Source organism: Amblyomma americanum, chromosome 2 (assembly GCF_052857255.1).
Source record: "Amblyomma americanum isolate KBUSLIRL-KWMA chromosome 2, ASM5285725v1, whole genome shotgun sequence".
Classification (NCBI taxonomy): domain Eukaryota; kingdom Metazoa; phylum Arthropoda; class Arachnida; order Ixodida; family Ixodidae; genus Amblyomma; species Amblyomma americanum.
Window position 1 is genome coordinate 144,293,990 of NC_135498.1, and position 21,954 is coordinate 144,315,943.

Here is a 21,954-nt window from a genome sequence, read left to right on the forward strand (position 1 = left end):
GCTTTTTATTCTAAGACACAACGCTGATATCGCTTCAAGTACTATGGAACTCTGGCGTCTTCGCCACCCCACCTCCCCTCGCCTATTTGTAGGTAACGTTTTGGTCTATTGGTAGCTGTAAAATATCCTGTTGTCATGCTAACAGTCAATATTCGCTCACCTATGAGGCCAAAGTGTGGCAGCTCCTCAATCGACCTCATTCAATGTCTCTTTCAGAAAGGCAGCACTTACATCTTTGTTTTCTGGTTAAGCGGCGTTGTTGGCTCGATATGAAGGACAAAAGATAAACTAGAGCAACTGGCACCGCCCCTAAAAACGGGCTTTACTTAAACAGGTTTGTGGTGTCCTCTCTTAGCAGCAGCCGGAACAATTGCTTTGTCAGCTCGCGTCTCTACACAAAGAGGGCGCAACGCTATAAAATATAAATCGAACGCCGCATTCAGCACTAATAATAATTGGTTTTGGGGGGAAAAGAAATGGCGCAGTATCTGTCTCACATATCATTGGACACCTGAACCGCGCCGTAAGGGAAGGGTAAAGGAGGGAGTGAAAGAAGAAAGGAAGAGAGAGGTGCCGTAGTGGAGGGCTCCGGAATAATTTCGACCACCTGGGGATCTTTAACGTGCACTGACATCGCACAGCACACGGGCGCCTTAGCGTTTTTTCCTCCATAAAAACGCAGCCGCCGCGGTCGGGTTCGAACCCGGGAACTCCGGATCAGTAGCCGAGCGCCCTAACCACTGAGCCACCGCGGCGGGGCTTCAGCACTAGAAAAATGATTTTAGCGCAGATGTGCGGCCGCTATGGTCAGTACGTGAATGCGTAACCGTTGGTATCGTAGCCACGAGGGTCTAGCCGCTTTAGCTGCATGGTTTCGGTTGCAGCAGTTAGCGCATTTACCGTAAGGCGGCGGCACAACTTTCAAATAGGTGTCGCTGAATCAGGCGTTGCGCTTGTGAAGTAACCGGCAGTCAGACTTCGAACAAAATGAAGTGAGAGTAGCTCCCTGTGTGTTCACGTTCTATGGTTCAAAGGGCCTCGAGTTCCAACAGATGGCAACAAAGAGGTGAACGCCTGCGTTGTACGTGAGAAAGAAAAATATCTATTAGTTTGGTTTATGGTGGTTTAGCGTCCCGGAGCAACTAAGGCTATGTGGGACGCCGCAGTAAAGGGCTCCGGAAATTTTGACCACCTTGGGTTCTCAAGCGTGCACTCACATCGCACAGTACACGGGCCTCTAGAATTTCACCTTTATCGAAATTCCACCGCCGCGGCCGGGATCCAACCCGCGTGCTTCGGGTCCGCAACCGAGCGCCATAACCACTGAGCCACTGCGGCGGGTAATATCAATTGCTGCAGTGCAAAGCTGGATGCTAAATGGTGATATAATTACCCAACTACTAACCCACAGCACATGCAGAAATTTATAATATTAAACTTAAAAAACGAGCTCTTACGGCATTTTTGTCTGCGTAGCGCTGTTGCTTGAAATGCTTCTGCTCTCGGCGTGGAAATCACTAGAAGCAGCTGGTGTTGTCTCGCTTTCTACGAAAAGTGTCAGCATGAAATGCACTGATGGAAAGGCAAAGCCGCTGGCGGGCATTCATGTTGTGGCGGGGTGAGGTGGTCTTACACCCTTCTGACGCCATTCGGATGGAACGTTTCGGAATGGTTCAGAATGTTGAAGCTTTATGATAGGCTTAGTGCTCAGCCTCAGATTCACGGAGGCTTCCCGATGTTGTTCGGCACTTATTTTATTTACTTTTTTTTTCCTTTGACCTGAAGCTTTCACGCGTGCATTCGCAGCAGGAGACACAATCTGGCGCAGGGCAACGATTTAGTGCTAGCTGTTCGATTACTGCGCATAAGTTCACATAGCCGCAGTCAGAACAAAAGCGAGAGAACGACAGTTATGCCTGTCTCTTCTCTGGCGTCGACACCCTCTTAAAAGACGAAACACGGGAGAGTCCGTGCTGCAAATCGCAGTTTGTAATGTTGCTACCACTGTTTTACTAACTTAAAGCGCGAGCGTGCGCTCACCTTTCGGAGAGTTTGCCAGCTTATTCTGACATCATGAACTCCATCGTTCATTTTGGCTATCAAACCGATTTTCTCGACAAAACTGGCTGAAAGAAAGGCAAATGATCGGTTAAAATTTCAGTAACTAGCATTCCAGCACGGCACTTAGGGTGCCGTAGAAGCTACAGAGAGAATTAGATGTGAGGATAATTCTCCCCCGAACCACCAGGGAAACTGAGCGTCAGGCACATCCCAAACGTCCGTTCTTTTACACGCAGCGCTTAATGCTGACATGCCGAACACAAATTGTCAACCGCGATCTAATTCTTCCAGTCTTTGCGTTACCTGAAACCCGCGGTGTTGTGTGCCATGCTTCACGGAGACTTACCAGCTAGAATAAGTTACACGCTGCTCTCCCAGTTCGTAGTTGAAAAGCACCCTATGTGGCCTGGGGACTTTTCTCCATCCAGTATCTGTGTTCCATAACGGTAGAAGTTTGTTTCGATGAGTAATATATGCGATGTCAGTGCTCTCACGCTCTTAAAGATGTCCGTCCGCTTCCCTACTACGACAAGAAATGATTTATATATGCGATGTCAGTGCTCTCACGCTCTTAAAGATTTCCGTCCGCTTCCCTACTACGACAAGAAATGATTTATATATGCGATGTCAGTGCTCTCACGCTCTTAAAGATTTCCGTCCGCTTCCCTACTACGACAAGAAATGATTTATATATGCGATGTCAGTGCTCTCACGCTCTTAAAGATGTCCGTCCGCTTCCCTACTACGACAAGAAATGATTTATATATGCGATGTCAGTGCTCTCACGCTCTTAAAGATTTCCGTCCGCTTCCCTACTACGACAAGAAATGACGACAAGAAATGATTTATATATGCGATGTCAGTGCTCTCACGCTCTTAAAGATTTCCGTCCGCTTCCCTACTACGACAAGAAATGACGACAAGAAATGATTTATATATGCGATGTCAGTGCTCTCACGCTCTTAAATATTTCCGTCCGCTTCCCTACTACGACAAGAAATGATTTCATTCACAGAATTCATTGCGTTACCTGAGCAGCAATAGATGTATCTCTGTAGACGCCCCACTATTGCTAAGAGCCTTGGAAATATTGTTGATGTACAGAATTTTAGGTGGCAATAATTTATACATTTATATAATCAAGGTGCAGAATAAAACAACAGCTGGTCGAGTCAAAGCACTTGCTGGCGTTCCAGCTGCATTTTAATTCTGTGCATGTGTGCGGTGTTTTTTTTTTTTGAAAACTAAACATTTGACAGATTTGCCTGTCTGGTTGGGTTTGAAGACATAATAAATTGCACATCTCCAACCAAAAATTTTAACTTTAACCCAACGTTTCGAAGCCGACTCGGCTCCTTCATTAAGGGTTGACTGAGGGCAGTAGCTAGCGTCTTTTAAGTATGTAGGGGAGGGGGGGAGGGGTGTCCAAAGGAACGACAGCTGTGATGCGAAAGGCGCGGGCATTCTAGCATTAGCTAGAATGCCCGCTGTATGATAGCTTCTCGAGTGCTGCAGTATCTGCGCAGTTTTTGACGTACGTGCGTAATTGCACACATACCTATCAGCACCCACTTCATCACCCACTACTGAGAAAAAATGGCATCCTGTAGTGTGCCTAAATTGTTGCGCGGAACGCGTCTTTGCGAATACCAGTTTAAACGCGGATATCTGTACAGTTAAACGTGAGTGCACGATTACTCCTCTGCTGTTCTTCCCAGTACATTTTGTATGAAAGAACAGCTGCCTTGTTTCCGACTTTTACTCATCGGTTGCGGCGCGTTTTCAGCTATACAAATCTACTACCACCTTTTAGAAAATTTCTCTTGAATGAGGGACATGATAAAATCTGGCTTCTAAAAGACTTATTTCGTACTTTGGATGCGAAGTTCAGACCGAACGCCCAGCTGCCGGCCGGAGAAGCGGCAGTGCTCGACATGCCGTAGGAGACGGTTCCCAGAAGCACTGTTGCCGTGCACAAGGTCACCGAAACCGCGAGCGGTATCACACGGCCTGCTCTGTCCAGCAGCTGAATGGCCCCGGCCGTCATCACCAACTGCGTGATGAATAGTGCCCAGAAGAGATTTATTCAATGCGAACAATAAAAAAACGACTTTTAAGGCACTTACTACTGATTATCGTGCAAAATCCGACGAAGCGGCGCTTTTGAGATGCACGCAAAAAAAAAAAACCTACATGCTGGTGTCAAGTTTTTAGGAATTCGTGATGATGCAAGGAGCTAACCTGCGTTCTTCTTTTTGGCCGTTTTTATATAGTTCAGCTCCTTTATGAACATCAAGAGTGCTAGCAAGTCGTGAGTCGAGACGAAATTGATTACCATCTTCACGCGGGAAGAATGTTAATAAGATATATCACAGGAAAACTGGCGAGTGTGGTGCAAGAGTGACATCAGTATGTGAACGCTATCTGCAATCTCTACTACTAAGAAATCTTCCCCACTTTTTGCATGTTGCAGGAAAACAATGCATTAGATGTGGTAGTAGTAGGTGGTCATCCCCTGTTGGATGGTTCTAGGTTTAAACAACCAAGGGTGGTTAGCCGACTTTTTATGTTTGCTGGATATTTTTATATGCATGTGGCTCATGATTAGATATAAAGTACCTGCAGTTGTATGTGCCCGCAAAAAAAAAAATCTTCAAACCACAACTAATTTTTTATCTGGAAAAGCTGCAGCGTGCCACTTAAGCGGTCTGCTATTTGTGCCAACTTTGGTTATTGATAATTACAGATGTATTAAGAACAGCCGCCTGGAAATATTCAGAGAAATTGTGGATGCTTTAGTCTCCGCTGTGAAATTTCAGTGGCCTTAAATAGTACAGTTTTCATTTCAAAATTTGCCAAACCTGACGCAACGAAAGTGTTTCGTCTATTTTATGTTTTATTCTTTTTATTTTATTTGTCGTTATAGATGGCTTCAGACTGTCAAACAACTGTTTTTTTTTTCGAGGTTTGAAGCCTTTGTGCTAGCGCGCCAAAAGAAGTTGGTCACATCGGCAAGTTTGAAAGGGAAGACTGTTTCTCAGCGCGCGCCTTCCACGGCACTCAGTCTTAGCAGAATCTTATTATAAACAAAAACGCCCCGGCCATATGCTACGCTTTTGTTTATAATATGTCTGACCAACTGGCCCCTCAGTATACTTTGTTAGCAGAACTACCTTGCGAACTCTACGTAGGAGGCAAAGCCAGTTGTGCATGAAAACTCGTAGTCTACAGGAATGAAGGCGTTCTGCATTGTGGAATTAAATTCCAATGAAGTAATTTTCATGGTGGTTTATGAATTAGTCTGTTTCGCTGAAACTTTTCAAAATTGGTGCTTATTTTTTGTTTAACGTTCCTTAGCGTAATCAAAGTGGCGGGATCGAACGCTGGCCATATTTTGGTGGAGACAAATGCTAAAAATGACTGTGTGCTACTAAGTACCAGTGTACTTTAAAGAAGCCCATGTGGTCGACACTAAACCGGAGTCTTCCACGACGGCGCCTGTGGAGTTCGCTGACCTTTCCGCGAACTCGTTGGCCTTGTGTTCGCAAGGAGGGCAGCTCCAGTGGGGTTGGAGGTCGCCAACAAAGGGGCCCGTCCCGTCCCTGCTTCCCCTTCGTGCGGCGGACGTCCTCGTTTACGCCGCTCCGTCACGGGGATGACCCGCCGGAAAAAACGCTAACCATGTGCAGCTGTCGACATGTGGTCGCTGTTAAGGGGTTCACGAGGTTTCGGGGGCGCACGAGATAGGGCTACGTATTAGCCGAGTGACCGGAAACCCACTATTCCCGTAACGACTGTCTTCTCTTTCGGTGGGTTCTGTAAACTCGGCTCGACGGCATATGTTTGTCGCGTGCGCGAAAGAGAAAACAAATGTTAGGAAAGTGGTAACAGTGGTGCCGTGGGTGCCGTGGGAGAGGGTGGTCGCGCTTGTGCTGTTTGTGCACTTGATTGCAACCTCTCCTTTCCCAAATGTTTAATTGGCACTCTTTCCCCAATCTGTGATTAGTTGGCGGAAACCTTACTTTCCTCTCCCTAACCACTGATTGGTGAGATAGGTCGCTTGTAATATTATTGGTGGCTGTTCCCGCTAAGAGCGGAGAAAGAGGGTTTAATAACAAGTGCGCTCGGTTGAATGGGGGCTGAATTCGTCTGATCAACGGTTTAGTCATGTAAATAGTTTTCTCCTTGCTTTGTTTCTTCTTGTTTTATTTATGTTGTAAATAAATAGTTAACCTTCTCCTTTCCTCGAGTAACGTGAATGTTTGCGAGTCAGAACCACCGGGTCATCAGCAAACCCCGATTTCATCAACAAGGTGTTTCCTCTCAATCGCCACTGAAGGGGGAAACTCAACTGCGCCTCTCAGAGCCAATGTGCAGCACCACAACATTAAACATCACTCTCGATATCATACCCAGAAAAAGAGACTTTGCACGGATTTGGTACTAAGAGCTAATGTCAAGCAGAGCTCTTGCAAGGGTCTCACTGTAGGTGGGAACTACTAAAGCGTCAATATGAGGTAACATATTTCTGGTGCATCTGAATGCTGATATACGGCGGAATATGCGGACAAAGTTTGAATAACAACAAAAATGTGTATTTTTCATCGTCGCCATCAGTTTTGTAGTTCTGTGTTTTTAGTTGTGTTTTTAGGACGCAGTGTATTTATTGTAGGCCTGGAAAACTTCTTTTCTTCCAATAAAGACCTGCAAAATAGAAAAAAAATTTGCTCTGGCCAAGTCGGATATATTTAAAAAAGATTACATTTTAAAAACTGGCCAAAACAATAACATGACTAAAACATTCTTAGTTTTATGCTAAAAGTTCCAGATGCCTATTTTTTTATATTTTCACTTGCCAATGTTCGCAAAAGCAGCAGAGCGCGTGAGCGTGGCTCTCCGCCTCATTGTTATCAATAATTGTTAGTGCTTCGAAATTAATTTTTCGTTGCTGAGCCGATTGCAGATTCCTTTATTCCTAACATCAGGAAAACACACATAAATTTATCAAGTAAATTTAACAGATGGACCGCCCACCTTCCGGATTATCTAGTGTACGACCACCAAGTTACAACTCAGTACCTTACAACTACCGGTCCAGATACTCTGAAACACTTTTGAGTAGCCGCATCTTCAACATATACTAATGGTAAGCTCTCAAGAAGAGATGACAATCATTTTCTTAAAATGGAGGAAGCCTGCCCACGATAGGCACGCGGCCAGATTTTTGCAACCAAATAGCGGGAAAAACCGGAACAGAGGCCATATGTTCGGGCGTTTACGCCGCCACACTCTGCACCCTCACTCCACGATAAACTCATAGGATCACTACCCGACTTCTAGAGGACATGATGGAGCTGGAAAAGACTCTAGCCGCAAAACACCCTTGAAAAGGTTGTCAAAATCTGATAATATGCAATTTCGGTTCAATTTATCCACGAAGACACTGTCGTGCTTTAAGTTTGTTTTATTTTGATATGTTCACTTGGACTTCATTTGCAACAACCAGAACGTGTGCTGAGTCCTCCCGCTGTTCTGCAACTTCGGCGCGCTAACTCAAAACCTGCAGCTACAAAAGAGATCGTTGTCAAGTGGAACTATTGCCTCTCGACTCTGATGGCATCAAAAATATACATATAAAATGATACCAGATTTCTTCGACATTAGACTCTGTTGGGCATCGGTAGCAAACAAAGTTAAACTCAGTTAGGGTATTTTAAACCTCTAACTTTAAGAAAAGTAGAGAGTTTCCATATATGGTATTCGAACCCGGCGTTTGCCATGAAGAATAATCCCTTCTCACTACCAAACATTAGCTTTAAATTTCTGCCTGCGCTCAAAAAACCAATTTCGGACGGTTATAGCAAGCTATTGAATTGTACCAAATAGTCGACATTACTGCGGTGATTTTAAGTCTTCAGCGCGGCACGTCAAGTTGTGGACGCAGTGCGAAGCAGCCTTCGTCCAGATTTGCTGGTTATGGCTGTGTGACATTCCGTGTGTGCTACGAGGATCCACGTTCGACGGCGCGGCGTAGACGGAGACCCGTGACAGCGGCATCATCAATTACCCAGCCATGCTCTTTGAGTGACGACCAGAAAAACCGGACCCGCCGCCGCCCCGGGGAAACAGGCTTTATCCTCCCCAATTTCCGGGCACATTCCAGGACAAGGGAGCTGTCAGCGGGCCAGAGCGCGCCGTACCACAGCCGACGCTATGCGCTACCGCGAAGACAACATTCTTTCCCTCCCCCCCCCCCTTTGTCGTGGGCTATCGCCGGGAAGGCACCCACAGCTTCCCAGAAGGGCCGTGACGGACACCTGTCAGACAGACAGGCAGTACTCGCCAAGAATGTGGAAAGACAGGCGCTAGTGAATTAGCTCCGAAGAGAGAGCCTGTGTATACTCTCACTTGAGAGAGAGTGGTGGCGTTTTTGTTGTTTATTTAGTTTGTATTGTTAACAGACTCTGGGGTCGAGGCTAAGCCCAACCCGAGGGGTGGTCCCCATCTCGCATGTTATTTTGGATTGGAGAATTGATGCTTTGGGCGGGCCACTGGAAATGACCGCCCTTAGTCCTTTGTTAATCAAGTGCTTAAAAGCGCATGTAAACGGATGCAGTCCAGTCTGAGCTGGGGCTCCATGCTTAGCATGTAATGTGATGCTACTTAGGCACTAACCTGCCCGGTCGATGAGTAAAGTAGTGCAAAGTATGTATGTTGTAAAATTATGCTCTGCTGTCATCATCTACAAACTCGCCTCCTGTTCCTCTTCCAAGCCGAACGACACTAGAGGAAGGGTTTGTGAACCATCCTCGAAGAAACGGACGACTATTGAAATTCTACTGCAACGCACGCTCAGGACGACATCGTTCGCGAAGAGGGCCTTCAGTGCCGAAGCCCGACGGCGTGCAGCTTCTGCCAGCAACCGCTCGAGCCCAACTCCGGAGCCACTCCATCGCCCCCATGAAGTCGTCGGCACGTAAGCTCGGACGCCCCAGCCTCTGATGTATAACCTTAATCATGTGTAATTAATGAATATACCTGTTTGTTTACACTGAGCCATACGGTGTCTCTTTGCCTCTCCGTCCCGTGTGGACCTGCGCATTATGGGGGTCATCACACTGGTGTCAGAAGTGGGGTCTCAAAAGCAAATGTCCTCTGAATGCTGCGACATTCATGACTTCAAAATTGTAATCAAAAGGGAATCACGGGACTGATTGTGGGACTTTTACCCCCATTTGAGAGGCTCGAGGCACCGGAGGGCTTGAAAAAAATGTCTTTATCTGAGGGAGCTCCCACTCCACAGCCGTCGCTCGGAGCAAGCATGCTGGCATTAGGAAGCGTCATTCCGACGTTTACGGGAGATAAGAAAGGGGTTCCAATCTGCGATTTCTTTTCCATGCTAGAAGAGATTGGGAAAATGGGAGGATGGTCCGATGCTCAAATGCTGGGAATGGCGAGGTGTAAGATGGCAGGAGCTGCTCATGATTTTGCATGGAGAGACGAAAAAGTAAAATCCACAAAATCATTTGCGGAATTTAAGAAGCTCGCGTTTGAGCATTTTGACACTGAACCACGTCACGTGCGAGTACAGAGGTTCCGTGACGCCGGACAGATGGTAGGGGAGGACGTGCGAACGTTTGCGTCGCGGCTTCAGCGCTTAGCGCGCGATACGTTAAGCAGGGAAGAGGAAGGAGACCAGCTTAAGAAGAAATACGCGGAGGATATACTTAAAGAGGAAATGACCGCTTTGTTCGTGGCTGGTCTGCAAGACCCCGTGCGCCGGTTCGTGCTCTCGCGCAAGCCGAGCAATTTCGACCAAGCCGTGGAGGCCGCATTGGATGAGGAACAAAATGAGGCGTTAACGACAGCCGCAGCGAGAGTACGCGTCATAGAGAGAGCGGTGCTCAACCCTGAGGTTGCTCTCTTGACAGAGCGGTTAGATCGCTTAGAACAGGTGCTATCTCAGCAGGTAGAATGCCAGGTTGAAGCGCGCGCTCAACAGCGCCCATTCGCTGAAAACCGGAGACCGCCACAAAGCTACAGGCGCGGTATGCGAGATATTGAAGAAATCGTATGCTTCGCTTGCCAGGGTCGCGGACACATCGCCAGGTTCTGCCAAAACGTGCGCCGTGGGGAGCCACAAAGAGAAGCAGGCGAGACACACCCTAAGCAAGCCTACAGCGGGGCTCCAGATACCGGGACAAAAAACTAGTTAGTCCTCCCCAGCCTGAGGAGCGTGGGGAGGGAGCAGTAGATGATGAGGTGGTGGTAGTTTGTGTGGCCGACGAGGCATGCCCTGTTGTGCGTTGCAAGTTAAATGGTTGTTGTATGGAATTGTTGATAGATACGGGGTCAAAGGTGACATTGCTTAAGGAGAGCAGTTTTAACACGCTTCGAAGGAAGGGGGACCGCGAGGTGTTGGAAGCGTCTGGTGGTATGGCAACCAAATTTGTAGGCATAACGGGGGATCCTCTTGGCATAAGTGGACTCTACCGGTTACACTTCTCTCTCGGCGGAATTGCATTGGAGCACCCCTGCTACGTATGCCCGGACACGGTGTCTCTGCCAAACGGAGTGTCAGGTATATTAGGGCAGGATTTTTTGAGAAAAGGGAAGGTAGTAGTCTCATTCTCTGAGGAAGAGGTTAATGCGGGCGGCTCAAAAGTTCCGTTTTTGAACAGGAGAGGGGCTGAGATTCGCATTACCGATATTGACACCCGTCAAACAGTGGGATCATTGGAGAAGGTATATTCGCGGGTTGCCGTCCGGCTGGTCGAGGAGGCGGTCGTCCTTCCTTGGTCGGAGCACATTTTGTACGCGTTTGTGCCTTCAGATGTAGAGAGCGGCGCCGTGGGAGTGCTTGAGCCGGTCGACTCTCTCAGCAATGGCCTGAAGGCAGCCGCGTGCCTCGTGACAGTTAATGACGCCCACAGAGTGCCCCTACGGGTGGTTAACTGTAGCCAGCAGCCACTGAGCCTTCCCAAGAACAAAACATTGGCTTTCTTCACCTCTGCGATAGAGCAACGTGAGCCCACCGATACGGTACTCGCAACCGTAGAGCATGCTAGTCCTTCGGCTGCTCCAAGGGTGTCGTTCGATCTTTCTCACGTAAAATCCAGGGAGAGGGAGGCTCTGGCTGGTTTGCTGAACGACTACTCGGAGGAATTCGCCGCGTCCAACCTGGATTTGGGCTGCTGTGGCGTTATAAAGCACATGATAGAAACCGGCACTTCATCGCCCGTTTACCAGCGTGCGTACAGTATTCCTTACTCGCAACGTGAGGAGATGGAGCGGCAGGTGCAGGACCTGATTGATCGCGGCATTGTCGAACACTCAAAGTCACCCTGGGGAGCACCAGCACTATTGGTGGAAAAGCCAGATGGCTCGTATCGATTGGTAGTGGACTACCGCAAACTAAATGCCGTAACTCGCATCGATCCATATTCCATCCCCAATATACAGGAGACGCTTTCTCAGCTGGGCTCTGCCAGGTACTTCACGGTAGTGGACATGGCGGCGGGATTCTGGCAGATAGCAATGGATCCGGCAGATGCCGAGAAAACGGCATTCAACACGCCCTCAGGGCACTATGAATGGAAAAGAATGCCGATGGGTCTGGCCAACAGCCCTGCTGTCTGGCAGAGAACCGCTGATGTTATCCTGGCAGGTCTTCTGGGGAGGCTGTGCTTCGTGTATATGGATGACATTATCATATACAGTGACAGTTTTGAGAACCATTTGCGCGATATTGAGCAGGTTTTGGTGCGACTAAGAGGAGCGGGTCTCAAGCTGAAGCCCTCTAAGTGCCAATTCCTCAAAAACGAGGTGAAGTACCTCGGGCACGTTGTTTCAGCTGACGGCGTGCGACCGGACCCTGAGAAACTAAGGTGTGTCTCGGATTTTCCATTCCCGACTAGCGTCCGCCAGGTCCGGCAGTTTCTCGGCCTGATCGGTTACTACCGAAGGCACATAGAGGAGTTCGCCAAGCTCGCTAAGCCGCTCACCGCCTTAACAGCCAAAAATGTCGCCTTTCGCTGGGACGAAAACGCGGAGAATTCTTTTGGGGCCCTGAAAAGGAAGCTAATGAGTGCACCGCTGTTGCGCCACCCGGATTTTAATTTGCCCTTCGTTATGGCCACAGATGCGTCAAAGTTCGCAGTTGGTGCCGTGCTATCTCAGGTTATCGAGGGCAAAGAACATCCCGTTGCTTTTGCTAGCCGACAGCTGAGCCCCACAGAGCAAAAGTACGGAGCTACGGAAAGGGAGTGCCTCGCCGTTGTCTGGGCAGTAAAGCACTTCAGATGCTACCTTTACGGCCGCAAATTCAAGCTAGTCACGGACTGCCATCCTCTGAAATGGGTGATGAGTGTCAGGGACCCTAGCTCGCGACTCGCTAGATGGAATCTACACCTGCAGGAATACTGCTTTGAAGTTGAGCACAAGTCAGGAAAGACACATCTGAATGCTGATGCACTCAGCCGCACAGCTGCCGTGGCAGCTATAGATGAGTTTGTCCCCGTAGTCGACCCCGCCGAATTACGCACAGAGCAGTGCAAAGATCCTGACCTGAAGCGAATAATCGAAAGCTTAGAGGGCGCACCGTCTCACCCCGAACAGCTAGGTTATTTCATTGACAAAGACGGCACCCTGTGTCGGCGCACGAGGCCAACCAGGAAAGGGAGATTAGAGAAAACCGCTTGGGAGAGAGTCGTCATACCTCGGTCGTGGACAGAAAGGGTTCTTCGCGCGTTTCACGATGCGCCATGCGCCGGTCATTTTGGCGTAGCGAAGACACGCAGGCGTGTGGAGCGTTTGTACTTTTGGAGTGGCATGCGACAGGATGTTAGAGACTACTGTGCGAAGTGTCATTCCTGTCTCGAAAGAAAAACACCCAAGGGACGAAGACCAGCTCCAATTCAGCAGTTCCCTGAGGTTTCGGCTCCCTTCGAGCGGACAGGTATGGACATAATGGGCCCATTGCCCACGACCACTTCCGGAAACAAGTACATTTTAGTATTTGTCGATCACCTTTCAAAATACGCGGAAGCGGTAGCACTCCCAGATCAGAAGGCAGACACGGTTGCAAGAGCATTTGTCGAACAGATCGTGCTCCGACATGGACCCCCGAGGCAACTCTTGACAGATCGGGGAACGAACTTCGTGTCGCAGCTAATGAGGAGAGTTTGCGAGCTGCTTAAGATCGCTAAGAAGCAGACAACACCGTACCATCCGGCTTGCAACGGCGCGGTGGAGCGACTGAACCAAACCGTGGCCGGGTTCCTGTCGCATTTTGTTTCGCGCGACCAGCGGGACTGGGATTTGTGGCTCCCGTATGCAATGTTTGCCTACAATTCCGCAGCACACGAGAGCACGGGCGAATCGCCATTCTTTCTTCTCTACGGCCGAGACCCGGACCAGCCTAGTGAAGTGCCAGAGGGCCCCCGTCGTGTCCCATACGCTTCACTGGACGACTATAAGGTAGAGCTAGAATCGCGCTTGCAAGTGGCGAGGGACATCGCAAAGGAGTCCTTAAAGAAAGCGGCGAAGCGCAGGAAGGAGGTGCACGATCGCAGTGCTAGAGACGCGCCGTTTGATGTGGGGGACAGCGTGTACATTGAAAACTGCCAAAGGCAGATTGGGCTAGCTCGTAAGTTCCAGACGAAGTGGAGAGGACCGTGCGAGGTTGTCGAGATGCTTTCTCCGGTAAACTTCAGAGTCCGAGACGTGAACCGGCGTTTGATAAGGATACACGCAAATCGCCTCAAGTCGGCACCGGTTCAGTATTCACGAAATGAGGAAAGGGAAAGCGCGGATTTTGATGGGGACAGAAGTGAAGCGGAGCGCGCAGATAGTTCGCAAGAAACGCCCTCTCCTGCATTTGTTCGGCGGGCGCCCGAGGTGACGGCCGGAATGCCACCGGATTTACTTCATCCATTGCTAGAAGAAGAAGCGCGCGAGGTTGCCGCGCAGATAACGCCAGGAGAGGCTCCGGCCACGAGCCCTCGCGAGTCCCAAAGCAGACAACGGGGCACAGACTTACTTAGTATGACTCATGAAGGCCGATATCCGCTGCGAAATCGGAAAGCTAAGTCGGACTAATGGCGTAAACAGAGCGGAGTTGTGAACTGGTTAGAATTGTGTAATGCCGCAGCTCATAACATTGCTATGTGCTTATGTGTTAAGTTATCGGAGTTGGTAGTTAAACCTTTCTGTCATTAAGTAACACCTTCACAGGAGAGCATGCGGAGCGCATGCAGAACCTGCCCTACTTCCTTTCGTTATCTATATTTTTGTCTGTGCCGTGATCGTGCTAGAAGTGGGAGCTCCTTTGTAACTGTGGTAAATTTATTTCGTCCAGTTTGGACTAGAAAGGAGAGGCTTGGGTGCTGAGTTTCATGTTTATCTGTAAAAGAAGATCAGTGCTGCCCCTGGAGACGCCAGATGACAGCGGAGGCATTGGTGTTGTGCAGTGGTGTTGAGTGCAGCGAAAAGTGTTTTGTCGGACGCACTGTGCGAGGCGATTCAGAAAGACAAGGGGAGCTGCGTGGACTCAAATGTTCGGAGAACATTCTTCTGGAGGGTGAGCGAGTGTGACATTCCGTGTGTGCTACGAGGATCCACGTTCGACGGCGCGGCGTAGACGGAGACCCGTGACAGCGGCATCATCAATTACCCAGCCATGCTCTTTGAGTGACGACCAGAAAAACCGGACCCGCCGCCGCCCCGGGGAAACAGGCTTTATCCTCCCCAATTTCCGGGCACATTCCAGGACAAGGGAGCTGTCAGCGGGCCAGAGCGCGCCGTACCACAGCCGACGCTATGCGCTACCGCGAAGACAACATTCTTTCCCTCCCCCCCCCCCCCCCCTTTGTCGTGGGCTATCGCCGGGAAGGCACCCACAGCTTCCCAGAAGGGCCGTGACGGACACCTGTCAGACAGACAGGCAGTACTCGCCAAGAATGTGGAAAGACAGGCGCTAGTGAATTAGCTCCGAAGAGAGAGCCTGTGTATACTCTCACTTGAGAGAGAGTGGTGGCGTTTTTGTTGTTTATTTAGTTTGTATTGTTAACAGACTCTGGGGTCGAGGCTAAGCCCAACCCAAGGGGTGGTCCCCATCTCGCATGTTATTTTGGATTGGAGAATTGATGCTTTGGGCGGGCCACTGGAAATGACCGCCCTTAGTCCTTTGTTAATCAAGTGCTTAAAAGCGCATGTAAACGGATGCAGTCCAGTCTGAGCTGGGGCTCCATGCTTAGCATGTAATGTGATGCTACTTAGGCACTAACCTGCCCGGTCGATGAGTAAAGTAGTGCAAAGTATGTATGTTGTAAAATTATGCTCTGCTGTCATCATCTACAAGTTCGCCTCCTGTTCATCTTCCAAGCCGAACGACACTAGAGGAAGGGTTTGTGAACCATCCTCGAAGAAACGGACGACTATTGAAATTCTACTGCAACGCACGCTCAGGACGACATCGTTCGCGAAGAGGGCCTTCAGCGCCGAAGCCCGACGGCGTGCAGCTTCTGCCAGCAACCGCTCGAGCCCAACTCCGGAGCCACTCCATCGCCCCCATGAAGTCGTCGGCACGTAAGCTCGGACGCCCCAGCCTCTGATGTATAACCTTAATCATGTGTAATTATTGAATATACCTGTTTGTTTAAACTGAGCCATACGGTGTCTCTTTGCCTCTCCGTCCCGTGTGGACCTGCGCATTATGGTGGTCATCACAGCTGTGTAATACACAAAACCAAATTGCGCCCATGGAGAACATTCTTCAGTCTGAAGTTATAAGATGTCCCTTAGCGTAAATCGTGTCCCGGTCTCTAATCAATGCACGTGTCGCGCTAACACTGACGTCTAACATTTGCGGCATTAACTGTGACCTGCCACTTGCATTCTTGCCTAATCTGAGTGCAGTGGGTTCTTTTTTCATGCAGCAGATAACGCAATACAAAACGAATAATGATTCTGGTTGGCGATAGCCGCAAGAGTAATTGAGTAATGCGGGACCGCACTAGGACGAAACAGTGGACTTAGTGTTGATAAGAAAATTACCACTTAGTGGTGTTTCTGCAATTTTAACCTGGATGCTTCGTATTTGGTCTTGCATTTACAGAGAAGAAATTCGACGATGCAGCCTACATCACGAAACGCGGAACTAGACTTCGTGGAGTACTCGCGCAGGGTCCCGTAATTCCGTTATCGCGCACTTTCTGCCTGCTGATTGATCCGTACTTGTACGAAGGCGAGCACGATGAGCTCGTCGTAGGGGGTTGACCTTGACCGGGCGTGCATGGGCCCGGTTGCGTACACGATGATCAGGTCCACGCCGGAGAACTGCTGCGCCACTATGACAACCACCGCGAGCATGTAGTGCTTGATGGGCGTCGGTGTTTTCCGGTAGATAACTTCAACCTCCTGCAGGAAACGTGTTGCAAAGCCGGTTGGTGACGCGAAGCTTTCTCACCTTCGGATAAAAAGCCAAAGGGGCACCAAATTTCATAAAGTGTTGCAAATGAAGTAGCATTGGCAGCCTTTATAGCGTCTACCTGAAGAGACGTCCTTTCTGGGCAGGTTGACGAGACTTGCCTGCTGCTTAGTAATGCGCCCGCCTGGTGACCTTACCTCCCTCAAAGCAATGAGAATGCTCGAGTCCGGTAAGGTTACTTTCTTCAGGCCAATGAATGATTTTGATGTCAGACGAAGCAGGTTGGCGCCATGGGGCTTCTAATGTTAAATTAAAAGTGAATAGAGCAAGCACATCGGAGTGAATCGATTTACCGGTCACACGCTGCTAGAAAAGTGCGCAACGAAGCCGCGGCGCAAGTCTGGCATTAGAACTAAACAAAACCTCTCGGTTTGACATCTGTATCACATTGAGTAAATACAGTGTCGAGAGCGTTGATTTTAATTTGCAAGGCAAAATTCGCCAAACAGTGTTTTAATCGCCAGGAAGTCTCGGAAGGAAAATGGCGGAAGCATTTTCGGCAATTGCCATCATGTCCAGACTGCCCGTAGAACACACAAATGGCTCTCAATATTCAGAAGTACGCAGCTGAATGGCTACGAAATATTTCTGTTCGCTCCAACTGAAAAAAGGGAAGGACAGAACAGTGCTGCGTCATGGACCTGACAATATGTCATCGAGCAAAGCTATTTTCTCTATCGAAATTCTTAAGTTCACAGCGCTATAAGTTATTACCGCACCCCTTAAATTCTCACCTGCCCCTAAAGCCACAATTCCTACGCCCTAGAATAAAACGTCGCAACCACGGTAGGAAGTTCTGCAGCTACGAAGAGGATATATAGTCACCTAGAAGAAAAAGATTAGAGGACTGGAACTGAGGCGATCACGGTGAGCACGGTATGAAAAATGCAAGAATCGAAAGGGTATTGCGCTCCTGCAGTTTCAGCGTGTAAACTTTTTGTTCTTCGTGTACGGCCGAACTTGAAGTCTCATATAGAATTTAAGTGTGATTAGGGACAGTGCAACATAAACAGAAAATTACTTCCAGAAGGTGAAGTAAAACTGGAAAAAACCACGGCGCATTAAAGACAAATGCGTTCTTATCGACCACTAGCAGTGACACCGCACCGGTAGCCAAGTGGTTGAGCATCCGCCTCGCGTGCGGGATGTGCGGCGTTCGATCCCCAGTGCCGCCGGGTGCACACCGGTGATAGAGTGGGTACAAGCTTTCCCCTGCCTGGTGCTCGGCTTCTTTAGGGTGAAATGCTATGGAAATGGGTCTTTTACCCCACCGTGAGTAGAAGAAACAACCTTGTGCCATGGCACTCTTTGGCCACAGATGTCCTTGCACCATAAAAGTACATCATCGTCATCACTAACAGCGACTGCGAGACGTACAACTCTGCATTTAAACCGGTGCATCAGTCCCCATCAAGAACCGCACAATCTACTTAGTACAATTTATGAGTTCTGTAGCGGGAACAGCCGATAGCAACCTGCTGATACTAACTGAAGAGCCAGCAGTTATATAGCTTCTAACGGTTGACTTCTGCCAATCCTTCTTGCTCTGCACTAACCCATGAAAAGCCTGGTTCGCCGAAAGGTACGGTGCTTGGGCCTGTCCTGTTCCTTACATATATTACAAAAATAAGCACCAACCCCAATTAGAGTATTTTCCGCCGATTGTTTTATTTACTGAACGGTTACTGGCCTACATGATTGCGTGCTTTGCAGTCAGACCTTGACGAACTATGTAAGTGGTGCGAACAATGGCTAGGGGAGATAAGCATTTCTAAAACAAAAGCTTTAACATTTAGGACAAGTGTGGTCATGACCTTCTCTTTTATTCTATTTATTCTATCAGTACTGTGGCTACCGAGAAAGTTCCTAGAAAAAAGCTGAGGCGTTCAAAATTCTTTAGACTTGACAAAGAGCTAACATATTGATTGCATAACCCCCAAAGCGTCCAGAACCCTCAGTTTCATTCGGCATCACTTGCATTCTGGAAATCAGGCGACCCAACTCCTAGAGCACAATACTTTAGTTAAATAACAAACAAAACATGCTGGTATTACCTGGAACCTACATCAAGCATATCTTGCCGGAAAGCTCGGATCACTTCAGAATTATGCCGGAAGGTTTATCACGAGCAACTACTCTACCTACTCCAGCAGTGCTCCTATTGAATCGTCTCTCAATTCGTGCTTACATGAATAGCGAAGACGTACTACGCAGCTATCTCTCTTTCACAGCCTTCATCACATTTCTGTGGCACATTCCTTCGCCATTCACAAAATCTCATATCAAACCGGCCCACCGCATCTTTCCCCAATTAGACCACCGTTTTTCGCTGGCACCCAAGATTGCTCGTACTGTACCTTTTACGTCATTTGCCATGGTTGCTTGAAATGTATCTTTGGAATAAAATACACGCAAAAAAGATTACGAGAATAATGACGTGAATTTAGTGAGCCAACTGAAGTGCTTACTGCATGCTGGCTGCTAATAGAAGGTTGCCAGAATTGTTTTCATTTTTTTCTTTGATGCTAGCATTCTTTTCTTTTTTGAGTGCTTGTTCAAGCCCCCTTTTACCTAGTGAAGTTCTCGGTTTGTCACCACTTGTTTTGCGCATGCCCTCTTGCTTTGAGATTCACTTCGTTTTGTATTACGTTCTTTTATGCGCTTTTTTAAACGCCTATAGAGCCTTTAAGGTATGTGCGTAAAAAATGCAAGAAGAGCGTACTTCTCATGCGGCAGCGCTAGCCTCGCAGGTGGCGGATACATCAACTAGCGCTGGCAAGGCGATATATGCTGTTAGGCCGCGTTTAGGGCACCCAGAAAGGGTAACCAATGTGAATGATTGAAAGATTAACTGCTTTTGAGAAAGAGCAAGCACTGGTAATAAAATGATTGCAATGTCGGTAATGAAAAAAAAGGAGGCAGCCGCCGGTCGAATCTGCTTGCTGTCAGGTGTACCCAATTAAAAAAAAAAAAGGCGTTGAGGCCCATCCAGGCAAGACGTCTAGACGAGTGCCGAGTGTTGCTTAAACGGCAACTGCAGAAGTTTTGGAATTTGGCGAGCTTAAAGAGCTCGAATGTTTGAAACGTGCAAGTAAAGCATGCGAAGCCCTCTTGGGCTGGCAATTGCAATGGTTACGTAATCGCCGATTTAAATCACGACGGCCTTAAAGCTTATTCGCAGCGTAGAGCACCAAGTCAGGGTATGTTTGATAACGTCATCTACGGTACCGACAGATTTTCGGAGCACAACACTTGCTTGGACGGAAGCAAGCCGATTCCACCGAAGGCAAAGTCCCTCGAGAGTTCTTTGGCAGCATCCAAGCCACACGGCACGTTGTGGTTGACGGCAGTGGAAATTTGAAATTTTACCGCTGATGATGTAACACAGAGGTTCTCCAAACTCTTCCGGTGCTGTGAGGAAAAGCCTGAAATTTACTCGTCAGTTACGTCACCACTTTAAATACTAGCACAAATTAACTTGGCTTGCATTACCCACAGCCTAAATAGATTTGAATCATGAATATCGCGGATTTCTCTAAAAGTGGTGCAGTTGCACTTTAAGAACACCTCTGTGATGACAATCAATCAAAGCCAAACAAACCAGATGCGCAAACAAACAGTCCAAAATATGCGCTATCAATAACTTGCCATTCGCCTGCATCAGTAACGAAGCACTGCATGCGAAGAAGGCCCAAACATTACTCTTATTGAAATCCAAGAGACTGCCGTAGAAGTTACGTCATGTATTTGATTTAGATTATGGGGTTTAATATCCCAAAGCAACTTCGGCTATGAGCGTAAACATTGACAACTTCTGCCATAAGGCATGCATGTTTTTCCATATTGTTATCCATTTGGAACGTCTTTTTAATCTTTTTCTTTTTCTGTGTTCCTGATTTTGCCGAGTTACTTAAGGGCTTTGTTCGCGAATGTCGCGTAAGTTTAGTTTTGAACACGTTTACCGAAACATTCCTCTTGCTTTCAAACTTTCTGGCTTCCTGCTACGTACCAGAGACATCTTTAATTACTAACTCTTGATTTTTGCCTTTTAGCTTACGTGATATTTATGTAGGCTGAAGTCGTTTTTACGTTTATAGCCGGAACTGCCTTTTTCGTTTCCTCAACTGTAGTTTCCTCAACTCGTCTTATCACTTTCTTAGGTTTGTAGTTCCCGTTGCTGCTACCTTTTCACAAAGAAATAAATGCATGTGCGTACTCTGCTCGTTTTGGGAGTTAAGTTCGTTGATTAAATTCTTTTATTATCTTCTTTTCGACTTTTTGAGTAACTAGAGTATTGCTTTGTACACTGCACTAGTTCGCTGGCTGTTACCACGTTGTCCAGTGTTGTCCAGTGTTGACAATGCATATTGTGCTGGTTTGGGGAACAATACATATTTTGTAGTAAGCTCCCTTCTTCTGTTTATAGTGTCCGTTTTTACCCATGTGTACTTCTTTAATATCTTAGGAGTCCTGAAATTGCACGGAAATTTGTAAATGTCAGGGACGAAATTGCGACCAAGTCTTCTGAGCGGCACTTTAATACAACATGAGCTAACGTTGAAGCCTAGCAGATGAAACGGCCAGGCAGAATTCATTGAGAATGTGAAGCCTGAACAACGTCAGCACAACGAGGTTCAGATGACCTTGTCGGAGCTAAGCCGAGGAAGAACCAGCTCCGACAGCGTTGAGGTTCTAACTGTTTATTTGCTCTGCTCGCGGTGCGGCGGCCTAGCCCAACTTCTTTTTTGTCCGGCGCCGCATGCCATGACTTGCGAGCCGAGCGCGGCGCGAGGAGCACTACAGGGCTCCCCCCCGTAGAGCGAAAGCCACAGGATTCGCCCAGCGGATGTGCTTGGAGAAAGCTGCGCACAATGGTGGCGCAGTCGAAGCGACAGCGAGTGTAGGGCCGACGGGCAGAGCAGTGGCAATATAGGCTGGTTTGGGGCGGTCAGCAGCCACGACGTCTTCACGGCCATTGACGTCTAGCGTGAAGGTCAGCGCACGATGGAGGACGCGGTACAGTCCATCGTAGGCCGGCATGAGGGGTGGACGGACGTGGTCGCGGTGGATGAAGACATGGGTGCAGGAGGCCTGGTCCTGGCTGACGAACACGGATGAGGGGAAGGTGTTCGGACCATCGTTCCCTTGGCTGATAAGTGACATGGGCAGCCTTTAGTTGTCGATGCAGACGTTCCGCCATGCCACTGGCCGAAGGAGAGTAGGCGGTCGTATGGATGTGGCGAACGCCCAGAATATTGGCAAGAATAGTAAATAGGGCCGATTGAAACTGGCGGCCGCGGTCGGTGGTGACGACAGACGTGCAGCCGAAACGAAAGACCCAGCTGGCCATGAAGGCCGAAGCAACGGTCTCGGCTGTAGTGTCAGATATGGGCAACGCCTCTGGC

At 48.4% G+C, this 21,954-nt stretch overlaps 1 protein-coding gene across 1 annotated transcript; it reads right to left on the reverse strand.

The window, feature by feature from the left end:
* Positions 1 to 807: 807 nt before the first annotated feature.
* On the reverse strand, positions 808 to 21,712 carry LOC144120118 (uncharacterized). The gene is made up of 4 exons (XM_077652563.1): positions 21,461 to 21,712; positions 16,297 to 16,479; positions 3,935 to 4,114; positions 808 to 864 (listed from the first exon to the last, which is right to left on the reverse strand). The coding sequence occupies exons 1-4, from the start codon at positions 21,710 to 21,712 to the stop codon at positions 808 to 810; spliced, it is 672 nt and encodes a 223-aa protein (XP_077508689.1).
* Between the last annotated feature and the right edge of the window lie 242 nt (positions 21,713 to 21,954).

Excerpts from the sequence above, each read along its gene's own strand:
- LOC144120118 (XM_077652563.1), bottom strand. The coding sequence starts at position 21,712 with ATGTCACTTATCAGCCAAGGGAACGATGGTCCGAACACCTTCCCCTCA. Across the intron at positions 4,115-16,296 it reads TCGTGCTCGCCTTCGTACAA|TTGGTGATGACGGCCGGGGC; the intron begins GTACGGATCAAT and ends TTCATCACGCAG. Across the intron at positions 865-3,934 it reads GTCTGAACTTCGCATCCAAA|CTAAAGCGGCTAGACCCTCG; the intron begins GTACGAAATAAG and ends GAAACCATGCAG.